At 43.7% G+C, this 17,940-nt stretch overlaps 1 protein-coding gene across 1 annotated transcript; it reads right to left on the bottom strand.

Annotated features, from left to right (window-relative positions):
• Nucleotides 1-164: 164 nt before the first annotated feature.
• LOC139568690 (signal recognition particle subunit SRP68-like) lies at nt 165-17,102 on the bottom strand. Its single transcript, XM_071390699.1, has 16 exons — nt 16,952-17,102; nt 16,531-16,597; nt 16,285-16,413; nt 15,582-15,777; nt 15,227-15,309; nt 14,824-14,933; nt 13,030-13,112; nt 12,623-12,763; nt 7,754-7,852; nt 7,393-7,454; nt 7,019-7,172; nt 5,971-6,065; nt 5,623-5,752; nt 4,730-4,805; nt 4,478-4,530; nt 165-2,070 (listed from the first exon to the last, which is right to left on the bottom strand). Exons 1-16 carry the CDS (start codon nt 17,037-17,039, stop codon nt 1,843-1,845), a joined length of 1,794 nt encoding a protein of 597 aa, XP_071246800.1. The 5' UTR covers nt 17,040-17,102; the 3' UTR covers nt 165-1,842.
• Nucleotides 17,103-17,940: the final 838 nt, after the last annotated feature.

The raw sequence follows: 17,940 nt of genomic DNA on the forward strand, positions 1-17,940 counted from the left end.
GGTTTATAAAGTCTGTGTGATAGAGGTTGTCAATTGAAGCTACAGTATAAAGTCAGTATCAGTCAAACTAAAAAGTGAGTGAAAACGACAAAAAGCAAAGTTATAACATCTTGAAACGTTCAAGAGAAGTTAGACATGAGAGGAAAAAAAAGGACAAACTCTGGTCACGCAAATGTCTCGTTTATTAATTAGAAGCCTGGAAAATTCATAATTTCACAATTCTCTTCAATACTCCACTTAGTTGGATAAAGTAATCCTTCTAACCCCCCCCCCCCCCCTTTAAAAGAGTTAGATGCACTATTGTAAAGTGGTTGTTCCACTGGATATCATAAGGTGAATGCACCAATTTGTAAGTCGCTCTGGATAAGAGCGTCTGCTAAATGACTTAAATGTAAATGTAAATGTAGTTTTCAAATCATGTTTACAGAAATCATTTTTTCGGGCATCTTGGGTGACGATGCGTGAAACCATTCCAAAACGCATCTAACCCAAATCCTGTTTATTAACACATGACCACATTGGGGAAACAAAAAAAGCATTGAAATAAAACGTACAAGACCGATATCACCCCGAATTAAAGAGAAAACAAAGAGTTAGATTGAAGAGAAGACAGAAGGTAAATTGATAACCTGTAGTGGAGAACACAATTAGTCATCATAAGCAAATGCGAGGTCCATTGAATAGCTAAAGACTCTTGATTACAGAACTGGCTTCGGTACTGGAAAAGCTGAAGAGGTGTTAGGCACTCAGGGAGCGGCACCCTTTCTCCCATTTAAAACCTGTTGGAATAGGAGCCAACTGATACAATGAAGTAGTGTGTACTAAAATACTGTATTTCTAGACATACTAGGGTTGTTTTTGACAGAAGTTCATGAATGCTGCCTCAAGCTTTCGGGGGTGAGTCGAAAAGGAATCCTAAGCAGTCACCTTTGACCTCCAACTTGTAAGTCGCTCTCCAACTTGTAAGTCGCTCTGGATAAGAGCGTCTGCTAAATGACTTAAATGTAAATGTAAAGGTCATTCTGTCTTGTCACACACAGAACTTACATAAATGTTTTAAAAAGTCATATCATTAGAGAATATAAACACGTTAGAGTCCGTTCCTGTACCGAATATAAAGTCACTGGCCACTGAACCCCATTGTTGTATAAGGAAATTAACAGGACCATTTCAATCCTGATGTCTAGTCTAACTTTAACTGTCATCCATGCAGAGCTGTATTGGTGCCACAATAGCATGCAGGACAAGACAGACAGATCATTTATTCTCTAAATTGAGAACTTGTCTCACAATCTAGATATTAAAGTCATAAGAAATTTGAGGCAATACAGAGGTGATAGAATTTTGACAGCATGACCACGATCAGAAATTAATGTGTTATGAGACATCACGGCTCGGTCGTGGATTTACCCTGTGGGCTGCATTTATACGGTTTCTCCTGTTTGATACAACACTTACTCTCCCTCCCTCCTGTATACTGACATTGAGACTGGGTACGTGAAAGAGCTTTTAAGAGTTGAAAATAAAAATAATTCAAGATAAGTCAATTGGGTTTGTTTCCCTCTGTAAAGTGTGTTGGGGGTTGTTGAAGGGAACAAACAAGGCAGGAAACCTCTAGAACATGAAGTCTCAAACTGGTAGCTTTTGAAATGACGCTCTATACCCTACGCAGTGCACTACTTTTGACCAAATTGTCTACTACATAAGGAAACAGGGTGCCATTTCCAGACAGACATTGTTTCCACAGTTCAGATGGATGACAGTTTTCTAGAAACACTCAGCCTGTTTATCAATATCTGGCTGCTTCCAACCTGAAGGCCTCACCAAAGCCTGGGACTCGATTTAGCTGCCGAAGCCGAAGATTCCCTTGATGTAGCCGGTCAGGCCGCCCTTGCCCTTCTGCTCCACCTTGTCGTCGAGGGGTGGGAAGGCCACGTGGTTGAGTGCCAGGTCAAAGAAGAGGGGCTTACAGGGGATTGGCTGGAAGTCAGGGGGAAACTGGACCAGGTTGGGCTGCTTCCCCACCAGGGTGGGATCCAGGTGGAAGGTTTCCAGGCGCTCACACAGAGGCTGGATGGAGAGGGGTGGTAGCCAAAAGAGGGGTAGGGGTAGACAAATTAGAGGGAGAGAAGGGACTGGTAAAAGTAAATGACTAGAACCTGTCATAAGGTATGGCTAGTCTGTCAGCTAGCAGAAAACATATGCTGTGGTTCCAATGCAGGTCATTTTTCATGACCCAGCACTAGGTTCAGTAGTGAACAACTAATGCCTGCCATGTCGACATAGAAATGTCATGCTGCTATCATGAGCAGTGTATGACAGATTTAAGAGTGAAACCCGATCCTGTGTGGGATTACACAATGACATATATACTCAGCAAAAAAATAAAACGCCCCTTTTTCAGGACCCTGTCTTTCAAAGATAATTCGTAAAAATCCAAATAACTTCACAGATCTTCATTGTAAAGGGTTTAAACACTGTTTCCCATGGTTGTTCAATGAACCATGAGCAATTAATGAACATGCACCTGTGGAACGGTCGTTAAGAGACTAACAGCTTACAGACGGTAGGCAATTAAGGTCACAGTTATGAAAACTTAGGACACTAAAGAGGCCTTTCTACGGTCTCTGAAAAACACAAAAAAAAAGATGCCCAGGGTCCCTGCTCATCTGCGTGAATGTGCCTTAGGCATGCTGCGAGGAGGCATGAGGACTGCAGATGTGGCCAGGGCAATAAATTGCAATGAGACGCCTAAGACAGCGCTACAGGGAGACAGGACGGACAGCTGATCGTCCTCGCAGTGGCAGACCACGTGTAACAACACCTGCACAGGATCGGTACATCCAAACATCACAGCTGCGGGACAGGTACAGGATGGCAACAACAACTGCCCGAGTTACACCAGGAATGCACAATCCCTCCATCAGTGCTCAGACTGTCCGCAATAGGCTGAGAGAGGCTGGACTGAGGGCTTGTAGGCCTGTTGTAAGGCAGGTCCTCACCAGACATCACCGGCAACAATGTCAACTTATGGGCACAAACACAGCATCTCTGGACCAGACAGGACTGGTAAAAAGTGCTCTTCACTGATGAGTCAGTTTTGCCTCACCAGGGGTGATGGTCGGATTCGCGTTTATCGTCGAAGGAATGGGCGTTACACCGAGGCCTGTACTCTGGAATGGGATTGATTTGGAGGTGGCGGGTCCGTCGTGGTCTGGGGCGGTGTGTCACAGCATCATTGGATTGAGCTTGTTGTCATTGCTGGCAATCTCAACGCTGTGCGTTACAGGGAAGACCTCCTCCCTCATGTGGTACCCTTCCTGCAGGCTCATTCTGACTTGACCCTCCAGCATGACAATGCCACCAGCCATACTGCTCATTCTGTGCGTGATTTCCTGCAAGACAGGAATGTCAGTGTTCTGCCATGGCCTGCAAAGAGCCCGGAACTCAATCCCACTGAGCATGTCTGGGACCTGTTGGATCGGAGGGTGAGGGCTAGGCCCCCCCCCCCTCCCCAGAAATGTCCGGGAACTTGCAGGTGCCTTGGTGGAAGTGTGGAAGAACTGGCAAATCTTGTGCAGTCTATGAGGAGATGCACTGCAGTACTTAATGCAGCTGGTGGCCACACCAGATACTGACTGTTACTTTTGACCCCCACTTTGTTCAGGGACACATTATTCCATTTCTGTTAGTCACATGTCTGTGGAACTTGTTCATTTTGTCTCAGTTGTTGAATCTTATGTTCATACAAATATTTACACATGTTAAATTTGCTGAAAATAAACGCAGTTGACAGTGAGAGGACGTTTCTTTTTTGTTGTTGCTGAGTTTAGCATGTCTGGCAGAGGTCTCCTGATATTTCACCCATCCCCCAAACATTGTCGTTTTTCCATGTCAGTCTGATAGGCAGCATTCCAGCTCTGTAATGTATTGACTGAGGCAGGTCAGGGAGTATTATTTCCCAGACTGGCCCATGTAAGGCAATGATTCGTGGTAGGCACACTCCTATTCCCAACACTACCTCCTCTCACAACTAACATACATACAGTAGTATTCAGTACACTTTTCATTTACTCCACCATTATCTGAAAGTAGGCCAGAAAATGGCTGGGCTGGATCTTGAGGTACAGAGGAGTCAGATTTAACCCAGAACTAAAGTACCACGTAATTGGTCAGCTGCGCAATTAAGTTCTGGGTCAACGTTAAGAGAAGAGATCAAGAAATGCTAGAATGAGGAGCGGAACGAGGAGCTCTACCCTCTTTGCAAGTTACGGCCGAATGTCCCCTTCCAAAATTCAAAAGATGCTAACACCTGCGAAATAGTGATTTGTTCAAATAACCAGTGACAAAAAACCCAAACACCGTAATGACACGCAGAGTCTCTCCACGAGAGATTAGAGTTAGGGCTAAGCACATTGGGGGTAGTTCGCTGTGAGACTTCGTTTTCATGTGGGAGGCTAATTTTGTTCGTTCTTACCGTGTTGTCTTTCACCTTCTGCCGAGCGGGTGCTTCAGGAGCATCCTCCGTGTCTAAAATACAAACACACCCTCAGCTTCATAACACAGGCAAAATAAACCAGAGACCACAAGTCTTACAAAACACATACCGGTCAGGTCACAACAATGACAATTCAAGCAGAAAAGTCAATACAAAGATAAGTTGCCTAACCCAGGTAAGGGTATTACCCTATAGAAACAAAATGGCTGCCCTTGCAAGTCAGGTACCCACCTAAGATGGCTGCCGCCTGAAGCGAGTATTTCTCAGCGTTGACCTCTGTGATCAGCTCCTGCACATCAGGCAGATCCTTTAGGCAAGAGAGACAGATACATCAGGCAAAGACACTTTTAGACAGTCCCACAGTAGAGTATCATGAATAACACGTATGTTTACCGACCTGCAAACATTTCAATGACAAACACGCCCCACCCCAAAAGATAAAAGAACACCAACTTTGTGGATATTGTCATGTTTGAACTCGGAGCCAATTGATTCTATATCATGAATAGTATGACAGACAAAGCTTTTCTTTCAACGCATGAGTTGTAGATACAGGTAACTGCCAAAATAATGGAAACACTTGAATGAGGGATACAAAGTATATTGAAAGCAGGTGCTTCCACACAGTGCCGAGTTAATCATGCTTAGGGTCATGTATAAAAACACTGGGAAGTCCATTATTTTCGCTATCATGGCTATGCCCCCATTGGATGACAATGGCCCCATCCAGGTGGCACGAGCGGTCACGGAATGGTTCGATGAGCATGCAAATGATTTAAACCACGCGTCATGGCCGTCTCAGTCACCAGATCTCAACCCAATTGAAACGTTATGGGCGATCTGGAGCGGCGTCTGAGACGGCATTTCCCACCACCACATTATGGAATGTCTCATGGAAGAATGGTATCACATCCCTCCAATAAAGTTCCAGACACTGGCAGAATCTGTCATGCAGAGGCGCATTGAAGCCGTTGTGACTCGTGTTGGCCCAACGCCCTATTAAAAGACACCTTATGTTAGCGTTTCCTTTATTTTGGCAGTTACCTGCGTGTTAAAATGTACGTTTACACACTGGCCAGAGTCAGGGGGTCGAAGGTTATAGGTCAGGGGTCAGTGTCTGATACCTTGAGGCTGTTGTTGAGGCTCTTAGCCTTGGACTGGACCTCCTTGGCGTACTTCAGGACCCGTTCATACAGGACCAGAGCCTCGCTCCACTTCTTCACCAGCACGTACGACTGGGCTATGAAGAAACACCTGGGGGAGAGAGCGAGCAGGGACGTTAGTGACTGGTGTACGCTTCTGTTCTGGCAGAGGCGGATCAGAAAGGCAGGGGTCAAGCCAGCAAAAGTGTGTGATATAGAACACACAGTTCACTACATTTCTTTACTAGCTTATACATCAAGGCTATGAAGAACACCTGTGGGTGTGTGTGTGTGTGGACGGTGTGTGTCCTCCATCGGGTGAGCTCTGACCTGTAGGCCTTGTACACCAGCATCTTGAGGGCCACCTCCTTCTGGAACGTGTGATCTTCCTCTAGCCCCTGCAGGGTGGACAGCTCTGCCAGACTCTGTAGAAACAGTCATGAGGCAACATCAACAAGGACAAGAGGACTCACTGCTAGAGGCTTAACCATAGAAATAGAATGAGTCAGAAAGAAACATGCTATTTCTACAGGCTTAACATTAGGGTTGAATGGCAGGCCTCCCTCAGACGATCCCGCCGGCGAAGAAGTCGGATGTGGAAGGGCTGGTCTGGGGTTGTGAGGCCAGTTGCCTATACTGACACATTTTCTAAAGTGACTTTGGAGGCTTATGGTAGAGAAATGAAAATTAGAATCTCCGGCAACAGCTCTGGTGGACATTCCTGTAGTCAGCATGCCAATTGCACGCTCCCTCAACTTGAGACATCTGTGGCACTGTGTTGTGTGACAAACCTGCACATTTTAGAGTGGCCTTTTATGGTCTGCAGAACAAGGTGCACCGGTGTTATGATCCTGCTGTTTAATCAGCTTCTTAATATGCCACACCTGTCCGGTGGATGTTTGGAGAAATGCTCACTAACAGGGATGTAAACAAACTTGTGCTCAAAATTTGAGAGAAATAAGCTTGTTGTGCGCATGGAACATTTCTGGGATCTTCCATTTAAGCTCATGAAACCGCTACATGTTGCGTTTATATTTTTGTTCAGTATAGTTTTTGTACTGGGTATGCTGAGTAAATAGAGGTATTTGGACTTTCTCCAACTCCAAAAAGGTTTGGATGTTTTGTGGTCACGAAGCAGGAAAATATCTAACCTTTCAGTTTCACTATCAATTACTGTAACATTATGAGACGACAAGGACAGACATTTGGAATGTGCCAGACAATGTAATGTGACATCGTGTTGTTGTGTTATCAGAGGTGTATTCATTAGTGCACACAACAGCAAAACAGAAAGGTTTTATTGGACAACATCAGGTAGTACTGCCCTGTTTTACTCTGTTTTGTGGCTACTGAATACGACCCAGGTGTGTGTTTGTACCTGGAGGATGATGTCGTAGAGACGGATGAGGTCCTGGGGGCGAGGGCCCCTTTTGTTCTCGTCCGTCTGCGGCTCCTTCAGCTTGGCCTGCAGCATGTGGGCCATGCTCTCGTTCCTCTTCACCACCGTCCACAGCTTGATGTAGGTCAGGTAGCTATGGGGGGGCACAAACACAGGTCAAAGACTGATTCAATGTACAGATAGGCTCTTATTTCATATTTGATTGTATTTCTCATCTTCTCAAAACGCATTGGAGAAGACGGTCTGAGGGACCTTGGACCTTCTCCAATACAGTTGAGGATGCGGTGAGGAGATAGTGGTCACCATGCGTCTCGCATCCTCTGACAAATGTCAGACAGAATGACCTCGCTTACCTGTGCAGGAACTGCAGGTTGGACACCTTGCCACTGGCTTCATCAGATCTCTCTCGCTGCTTCTGCAGAGTTGAGAAATCAGGCAGCATTTACCCATAGACAGATAGTGACAGGGTCTGGTACGGTCCTTAACCCTCCTACTCACGTTACTGTTTAGCATATGAGCTTTACTACGTCAGGTCAGTAAACCCACGTATCAACATGAACCCCGGTCAGTTCGTAACCCTAACTGTCATGTCTAACGTCAAATGTATCAGTCCATAACCCTAACGGTCATGTCTGTAACCTCAAATGTGTCATTCTGTAAGCCAAACAGTCATGCCTGTAACTCTTTCAGTGTCAGTCAGTCAGCCATACTTACCGCTTCAGTCTTCAGCTCCTCTCTCACAGCCTGGATGGTGTCTCTGCACTCGGCTAGTAGGGTCTCGTACAGACGTTCCTTGGTCTCCTCATTGGCTGCCTGTGGGGGACAAATGGTGATCCAGTAGAAATATGACATACAATATAAATTCAGATTTACATATATACCTCCCCTGACCTTCTCCAATGGGTATTGAGAAGGACATGAGGATAGAGGACATGAGGCATAAGCAAGAGAGATCTTCCCTATCCCTGAGCTGTTGAAATGCCTACGGCAGCATTTTACTCACACGTGCTCATACTTGAAATGTAAGGCTGTGACTGGGAGAGACAGAAGTATGCAGCAGAGCAGGTTGCTGTAGACATTCCTGTAGAAGGTGAATTCCTAGAGCTACTGTAGCTCAGGACCGATGTGAAAGAGAAGCCTTGTTCTTCACGTCACCCAAGATGTAACACAGGCTCATTGTGTACGTTACAGTCGGCTAACTTGCAGGTTTGGGAGTCAGCCAAGTGTCGTGGTTTATATTGTTTATGACAAAGGTCAGTCGTTTTAGAAGATGAGTGAGTCAGAAATATTAAAAGTATCGTCAATGACTCATATGTCCTAGTTAGAACGTCCTAGCAGTGCCCATATTCATTTTTTAAATGCTAATAAAATGTTATATATTCACCTGCTGACTAATGATTGCTTGTGTTTTTGTCAGCTAAAGAGAGAAGACACTGGCGAATCCTGAGATTTACGATGTCTCACAAGCATGTACACCGATTCATCAGAGGATAGGATGCGGCAAAATTATTTCAGATTGGATGGATTTAAGTGCTAAAACATGGCGGGGAATGATTGGGAGCGTTCTACTTAACAATAGACAATTCTGCCACTTTTTAACCTCAAATTCCTCATCTCCAGCACCATACCAGTGTCTACATATCTGAAAAATGCACATTTATATGGATGTGTTTAAAACTAGAAAAACGTCCTAAAAAAATGCTCATCTTTAAGCACGTTTCCATCCAGTTATGCGGGTAAAGTAACTGTATAAATAATTGTTTTAAATCACGACAGCTGTGATGAAACCGATGGTTTCAGTACAATTTTATAAAATGCCAAAAGATGGCGTTCATTCGTCATGGTGGGATCTTTTTGTGTCTGTAAAATTCATTATGTGAGCAATGGTGGTGGAAACTCCTTAAATGCACAAATATTGACATTATAAATCCTTCTACTGGAGTCGTGAGATGATATGGTGTGTGGTCCTGCCACTACAACTCCGGAAACCATGCAGTTTAAGTAAGCTAGGCTACAGTTTAAATCATTTACGATGAACTTCACAGGGTGGTGAAAGTACACGGTGATCTTAATGCTCCTTTTCCAATAAATATCGAGGGTCTTATTTTGGTGACATGAAGATCGATGCTTGACTGCCGTTTGACAATAAAGATATTCTCGCTCTTAATAGCGTCATGTTAAGCAGCCTACCTGCACTGTTAGGCTTGGATGGTATACCGGTTATACAGTATACCGGGGTATTTCGAAATACCGGCGGTATTGATTTGAACACCGGTCAAAAGAATAAGCAAACCAAATGCATATGCTGGAGCCCTTAGCTGGATATAATTTGACACATCTTAGATTTCGTTATAAACCGTGGCATAGCACGCACCCGCACACATTGTTTAAATGTGTATTTTATTGTACGAGGGTGCATGCTACGCCCCTGCTTATAACAATAACTGTTAGAAAGCTACGGGCTCCAGCTATGCATTTGGTTTGCAAACTTAGATGTGGCTAGATGTAAAGATCAAGCTTCTGGTTTACAGCACAGACATTCAATCCTTCCCATGATCAAGATCCCTGTTGCCTAAATTGTTGTGTGCAAAAAAGAAATGTATAACTGCTTAAAACTTTTTTTTAATTTTTTTTTTTATATTTAGCGCCCCTTGTGTGCACCTCAGTTAATACCATATACCCCGGTATGGTACAGAAACAGTAGGACTATCAAAATCTGGATAACGCCCAACCCTACGCAGTGTATCTGACCAGAGTAGTGACAATTGCTATTTAACACAACAGTTTGAGACAGTTGAAAATGCGATGGAAACACATTTACCTTTCAACATTTTTCCCGGTACATGAACTTAAGGGAAAAAGTACATTGTGTGCACTACGTCATCACACACTGATTTTTATAAGTCAGTTTTGTGGATTTTGGAATATCCGCATCAAAATCTGTTGCCAATTGGATGGAAACCTACCTTCTGACACACAGGGTAGGATATATATATATATATTTTTTTTTTAACTGCTAAAAAACCTTCAACGAGTTTCTAGCCAGAGGGATGGCATTTTCTTGCTCCCCACGTCACCACGAATCTGTGTTTGAAAATCCCTGTTTTTCAAATGTAACTTTTGATGTCATCGGGTAGAATGTGTTATCATAATATAATTTTCTACAAAAAGTAGAAAATCACAATTTTCACATATGTAAACGTTACTGTGCTGGAGATAATGAAAATGAGTCTGAAAAGCTGTGAGAGTTGCCATTTAACACAAATTTGTATTGGGCAGACAATGAAGTAACATTCACTCCTCTCCATCCAGCATGTAGGGAGGGCGTCTTGTGGTGACACAAACTAGTGCCACCACCCTGGCAAAGCCCCTAATAGGACTGGGAGAACCAGTCTGGTGTCTTCTGTGCTTTCACAGAGAGAGGGAGGGCGCATCCCTCTTCAGTATGGCCCCTAGGGATTGCGCATGGCCTTAAATGGCATTTCCGTTGGAATGGTTGAGGGATTCCTCACGCACCCAGACAATTGTGATCCACAGAAGTCCTTTGGAGGAAGGAATGTTGACAGATACAAATGTCAAATATAAAAAGCATGAACGAGAAATAATAAATAGTCAATAATAAAATAATAAAAAGTTGCCATATGACATTTTGACCTTACCTAGGCCTCCATAATGTTTCATTTGTGTGCTACAAAGCAAAAACATACGTCAAATATAGCTTTACCGCTTGCTCTGTAATAATAGTATTTTAATGTTCATACAATTATGAATATTGAAATATATAAAACATGAATATTTAAATGTTTTGATATTCTATATAAATTGTTTTAACATAATATACTCTACAGGCATATCAAAGATCCTGTGTGGGATCAACGCTACTTTTAGAGTTGGTGAGCATTACCAACATAGTGAATGTGAAAATGGATTCAAAACTGTCACACTACTGGTGATTTGCAGGATGTGCAACGATACAAGTAAAAGGAGGGTTGTGATTGGTTACATTGTCTACTATAGCAATTTCTCTGTATAAAATAGGCCATAACTTTAGACAGCTGAGGTAGATAAAGGGGGGTGTAGAAGTAGAGGAAGCCATAGGGGGGAGGTATTATGGTCCAACTGTTTCTGAACCCTTGTGTTCATCAAATGGTACCTTCCATAAACGTAACATCATTGACTGACATATCAATTAAGGATCTTTGTGCATGAAATGTTAACCCTTAACTCAAAAAGCACATTTGGATACAACTGGTTGTGGACAGGACAGGTATGAGGGGAATTTCTGACCAGACCCAAATTCAGCCTTACTTCAAAAGTGTAAGCACAACAATTACGTGTAATGCAATGCTACACTACATCTAACAGAAATGATGGTCCCACTCCCAAGCTGATAACCATTTAGCTCCGATGCTAGTCTGTCCATAGAGACCAGGGCTGATGGGTGTAGCCATGTGAGTGTGGGTCGCTATGCATAGAATGCAGTTTGACAGCACGAGCGGCAGCATGCCAGAGCCTAGTGCAGGTGGGTGTGACAGGTGTGGCCGCAGGGTGGAAGAGGTAGGACTACAGGAAGCCCGACAGGGAAAGTAAGAAGAGTCTGACAATAGACACCTGTCAGAGAGCTGTAGTGGAGCGAACGCCACCTACTGAGACCCAAGGTGAACTACACGAGACGATAGCCACCGTTGGACTCCTGACCTGCCTTTGGGATAACCTCTCCCTGCAGACTGGTTGATAACAGCTTGATACGGCTAAAGAAAGAGCACTGACTAGGCTGCGCCACTAAACCCCTGTTCACTGGTCCTCCTAGTTCACTAACAGTTTCTCTAGTTCATAAGGCATCCTTGTTCACTAAGCTCATAAGTTTGCTACTAGTCCCGTAGCTACTTCACACTAGCCCATAATGAAGCAGAGGTGTCCAAGCAGAAACCCTTTTCAGGGCTTGACACTAACGTTTAGCCACTTGTCAGTCGGAAAAGTAGGACAGTTTCTTGACTTCTCAAGTTACTGGTCACCCCACCAAATAAAAGACCTTTAACGCCATAAGCCAAAAAAGGTGACTGATAAGCATGTTGTAAGAGGCAAAGAACATTAATAGGGTTTGACAGAATTTCTCACTTGTTAGTCTGTGGTCTATGATTAATTTAAAGGCTACCTGCTGCCATATCTCCCTCTCTCTCAGGCAACGGCCCACTTGATTGAAAGACCGCTCGTGGCTGTCAATGCAATACAATATTTCTACTCAGATGCTCTCTGCAGAGATCGGGAAAACACGAGACAGCACATCTAGAAGACACTTAGATTCAATTCTAATCTGAGTAATTGTTTGATGTGTGACAACTAATCTATATTCTGCTTGTCCGACTTGTTGTTGTTGCTTGTCCCAGACAAGAGGACAAGCGTTAATGTCGAGAACTCCTTTTAACACTATCGTGCTGACCTGAACCGTACTGTGCCGGCTCGGATATTCTATTTTCACATTGTCCTTTCCAGCAACTGCAGTGGATGCGAAACCAGACCAGGCCAGTCCTGCTTGGCTCAGTAGTGTGAAAATGTGACTAGTCCCCTGGTAGGGTCACTGACCTGGGCGATGGCGGCCTCGTTGTCTCCCAGGCCCAGCAGGAAGATGCGGGCCTTGTCGATCTTGACGGGCACCGTCCGGCCTCGCCACTCCACCTCGCTCATGGTGGCTGCCTGCTTGGCTCTCGTCTGTGTGATCAGGGCCTGGAACAATACCATAACCATTCAACAGTATGCTACATAAGACAGGTCTGTTCCAATATCCACACTAGCCTACTACTGATATAGAGACCAATATATTGGGCCTGCATTCTAAGTGGTATAACAGTATGGACAATGGAACAAAGTGATTCTCTCTGCACTAATGAGTAAAAAAATAGATGTAGGGACAGATGTATGGCCCTACTTTCCAGTAGGAAAGTAGTAGTTACTATGCATGTGTTTTACAGTGAGAGGGACCACACACTGACCTCTAGTTTCTCAGCCATCATGCCCCCTCCTCCTCCTGCACTCAGCCTCATCTGCATCAGCTCATTCATGGCGTTCTGGTCACCTGGAATCAGAGGGGAGTAGGGTTGTTCAGTACCAGTCAACTGAACAGGAATGAGTTGTGTGTGTGTGTGTGTGTGTGTGTGAAAGAGAGAAGCGGTAGAATGAATATACTACCGTTCAAAAGTTTGGGGTCACTTAGAAATGTCCTTGTATTCCATGAAAACATACATGAAATGAGTTGCAAAATGAAAAGGAAATAGTCAAGATGTTGACAAGGTTACAAATAATGATTTTTAATTGAAATAATTGTGTCCTTCAAACTTTGCTTTCGTCAAAGAATCCTCCATTTGCAGCAATTACAGCCTTGCAGACCTTTGGCATTCTAGTAGTCAATTTGTTGAGGTAATCTGAAGGGATTTCACCCCATGCTTCCTGAAGCACCTCCCACAAGTTGGATTGTCTTGAAGGGCACTTCTTATGTACCATACGGTCAAGCTGCTCCCACAACAGCTCAATAGGGTTGAGATCCAGCTGACTGCTTCTTCCATAAATAGTTCTTGCATAGTTTGGAGCTGTGCTTTTGGTCATTGTCCTGTTGTAGGAGGAAATTGCCTCCAAATAAGCACCATCCACAGGGTATGGCATGGCGTTGCAAAATGGACTGATGGATCTTGAAGGAAGGCTCTTTTACCCTTTACAAATCTCCCACTTTACCACCACCAAAGCACCGCCAGACCACCACATTGCCTCCATGCTTGACAGATGGCGTCAAGCACTCCTCCAGCATCTTTTCTGCTTCTCACGAATGGCCTTTGTGATCCGAACACCTCAAACTTAGATTTGCCTGTCCATTACACTTTTCCCCCAATCTTCCTCTGTCCTGTGTCTGTTCTTTTGCCAATCTTAATCTTTTTATTGGCCAGTCTGAGATACGGCTTTTTATTTTTCCAACTCCGCCAAGAAGGCCAGCATCCGAGTCACCTCGTCACTGTTGACATTTAGACTGGTGTTTTGCGGGTACTATTTAATGAAGCTGCCAGTTGAGGACTTGCGTCTGTTTCTCAAACTAGACACTAATGTACTTGTCTTCTTTCTCAGTTGTGCACCGGGGCCTCCCACTCTTTCTATTCTGGATAGAGACCGTTTGCGCTGTTCTGTGAAGGGAGTAGTACACAGCGTTCGTTGTACAAGATCTTCAGTTTCTTGGCAATTTCTCATTGAATAGCCTTCATTTCTCAGAACAAGAATACTGACGAGTTTCAGAAGAAAGCTTTTTGTTTCTGGCCATTTTGAGCCTGTAATCGAACCCACAAATGCTGATGCTCCAGATACTCAACTAGGCTAAAGAGGTCCAGCTTTATTGCTTCTTTAACCAGGACAACAGTTTTCAGCTGTGCTAACATAATTGCAAAAGGGTTTTCTAAATTATCAATTAGCCTTTTAAAATGATAAACTTGGATTAGCTAACAACGTGCCATTGGAACACAGGAGTGATGGTTTCTGATAATGGGCCTCTCTATGCCTATGTAGATACCCAATACAAAATAAAACATTTTTTTTTGCTAAAATAGTTATTTACAAAATTAACAATGTCTACAGTGTATTTCTGATAAATGTGATGTTATTATAATGGTTTACAAAAATTGCTTTTCTTAAAAAAATACATTTCTAAGTGACCCCAAACTTTTGAACGGTAGTGTATGAGAGGTGTGAATGCAAATGAAAGTGCAATCCACTGTCAATCTGAGCGACGGGATGCGTGTGTCGCCTACCTATGTTGTAAGCACAGTAGCGGATGTTGGGTGAGATCTCCTCCACACGCTGGTGATACAGCACTGCCAGCTCCTCAGTAAAGGCACTGGCCAGCTTCTCATAGATGGTTCTGAGAGAGGTTACAATACAGACACATGGAATTGTCTATAGTTCACAAGTAGCAAGATGGTGGTCCGAGAATACAGCTATACACTGAATGTGTTTGGATATGTTAAGCATACGCCTACACGTAGGTACCGCTTGTAAACAGACAACTTGACATCTATCAACATACAATGTAGCCTACATTCTTGAGGCCTCATTTGCCCCATGTGAAATGATCTCAATACTCTAGATCAAAAGCTCAGCAATCAAAAAGGGCCACACTTCGGCCTTTCGGTAGTAGAGTGGGGTCAGACTCACTTGCACTTGTTGAAGGCCTCGGTGGCAGCCTTCCACTCCTGCAGCTCAAAGCGCACCATGCCACTCAGGTAGGAGGTGTAGGCCTGCAGACAAGTTGCTTTCATTATTATTCATTCAGAGGTCATCGGCAGCCATCTCAGCTAGGTTAGAAAGACAGGGCCCTGAAGCGCTCTTTCCTCAAGGACACTCCCAGCTGCCTATACTGTTGGTTCCTCAACTGATAAATTTGTCTTTAAATATTCGTTTCAGTTAAATTGTTACTTCACTTGCACAGGACTTGAACCACATGTTGAAAGAAATGAAGGTGAAACAATAGGGAAAGTCACTGACTCTCCAGGTTAGGGCATTAGCATACCTGTGCTTCCAGTTTGGTCTTGGCATCCACACGAGGGCTCTCACACAGCTTCTCCAGCCTCTCTCCATGTTTGGCGGCCTTCCGCAGGCGGGACAGCAGGTGGAAGCGCTTGCGGGGCTCTGTGTTGGCCTCCTGCTTCAGCTGCATGGCGTAGCTCCACGCCCGCTCAGCCTCCATCAGTACCAGCAGTAGATACCTAAAAAGGGGATTTGTTATATTCAAGTAACTTGGGCCAACTTTAGTGCTAGCTGCTATTTTGGTGCCTCTTTGGGCACTCCATGCATTATGAGTATTTTGATTGTAGTTCTAGAACCAAATGATGGTTGCCGGCAGCTTTCATGCACATCATGTATGAAGTATTTGGATTGTAAATCCAGTTGTACTTTAATACTGTTGTAAGTATTAAAGTATTAAATACTGGCACCCCAATGGTGGAACAAACTCCCTCACGACGCCAGGTCAGCGGAGTCAATCACCACCTTCCGGAGACACCTGAAACCCCACCTCTTTAAGGAATACCTAGGATAAGATAAAGTAATCCTTCTAACCCCCCCCCCCCTTAAAAGAGTTAGATGCACTATTGTAAAGTGGTTGTTCCACTGGATATCATAAGGTGAATGCACCAATTTGTAAGTCGCTCTGGATAAGAGCGTCTGCTAAATGACTTAAATGTAAATGTAAGAATGGGATCGGGTGCTATTACCTGTTGTCAGAGTACCGGTTGTCAGAGAGCATCTCGACAGTCACTTTCTTCCCAGTGAACTTGTGCCTGTTGCCACACTTGAAGCCCAGGGTCTTGCGCAGACGACGCAAGCGCCGGGAGCAGTATCCCCTAGGACAGAGAGAAAGACATGGGTGAATTTTAGTGTTAAACTATGAGCCAACCATAAGGTATAGTCTATGATTGTCAAACTCCCATTCGCTGCCATAGTCCGGTCCTCCATCTCACCTGTATCTTTGATAATCCCCGTGTCGCAAGCCATGTTGTTGCTGGGAATCCTTGATGATCTGGAGAACTGCAAGTCTGCGTTAAGGGCCAGTCTACTACATTCACACAGGAACCAATAGGTAGTTACATACATAGTGGTGCATGAGAAAATATCACAGTAAATATACTTTAGCAGTGGATTTACATTATGTGATGGATGTAACAGGTTGACAATGTTTATTTACTTAAATACACATGATTTTAGCAATATTCTAATGACAACATCTGTAAACGGCTTTTCTAATGACACGTAGCGCTAGCCTTCCGGCATTACGTTAGCTAACTAACGTTAGTTAGGCAAGCCCACCTCCACCAAAAAAATACTGGTGTCACAAAATTACATATTGTTCCCGGGTCAGCTTTACAGCTTTAGAAAGGATACTCTCCAGTCCTATTCCATCTTCCGTTTTATTTTCTTTATTCTCATCCATAGGCAATATTTTTCCTTCATTTTGCTTGTCTAAGGCCATTTTTCTGCTAGCAGCACACGTCCAAACTGACCCGAAGAAATGCGCCGGAAGTAACCTCCAGCGTCAGCGTCATCATACCTTTTTATGCATTTCTTGCCATGTTTACACATGACACGCAACACTAGTGAAGCACATAATTCAAAACAGTTCAACATAAAATTCTACAAAAACATAAACGCAACATGTAACAGTGTTATTGCCATGTTTCATGAGCTGAAATAAAAGATCCTAGAAAGTTTTCATACGCACAAAACGCAACAAAAAAAACGAAAAACTGCACACATTAATTTACATCCCTGTTAGTGAGCATTTTTTCCTTTGCCAAGATAATGCATACACCATCTTCTTCTTCTGAGTTTAACAGCGGGTGGCATCCAATATACTGCATTACCGCGCCCAGCTGGACTATAATATAAATCCATTATAATTTTTTATTTTTTTTATTTAACTAGGCAAGTCAGTTAAGAACAAATTCTTATTTACAATGACAGCCTAGGAACAGTGCCTTGTTTAGGGGCAGAACAACAGATTTTTACCTTGTCAGCTCAAGGATTCAAACTCGCAACCTTTTTGGTTACTGGCCCAACGCTTTAACCACTAGGCTACCTGCCGCCCCAAAATACAAAATTAAAAACATCTTTCAAACTAATCCTACACTCATTAAAACCCCACTACCCCATTCCACTACTTTGACCCTATCTACTCCTGCACCATGCCAACGGCCTGGGAGGACAGAACACCACCACTCAACACACCCTGTAACTCTCCTGAAGTAAAAAATAAATAAATAAAACTATTCTAAAGACAAATCTGACATACCCAAATGCTTCTCTGCAGCTGCCACAACATCTGTTTTCTGTGATTGACATTCCATTTCAGTGGTACAGTTGATAACCATTGC

The sequence above is a fragment of the Salvelinus alpinus genome, chromosome 2 (assembly GCF_045679555.1).
Source record: "Salvelinus alpinus chromosome 2, SLU_Salpinus.1, whole genome shotgun sequence".
NCBI lineage: Eukaryota > Metazoa > Chordata > Actinopteri > Salmoniformes > Salmonidae > Salvelinus > Salvelinus alpinus.

Excerpts from the sequence above, each read along its gene's own strand:
- LOC139568690 (XM_071390699.1), bottom strand. The coding sequence starts at position 17,039 with ATGGCCTTAGACAAGCAAAATGAAGGAAAAATATTGCCTATGGATGAG. Across the intron at positions 16,598-16,951 it reads AGATGGAATAGGACTGGAGA|TTCTCCAGATCATCAAGGAT; the intron begins GTATCCTTTCTA and ends GCAGACTTGCAG. Across the intron at positions 7,173-7,392 it reads AACCTGCAGTTCCTGCACAG|CTACCTGACCTACATCAAGC; the intron begins GTAAGCGAGGTC and ends GCCCCCCCATAG.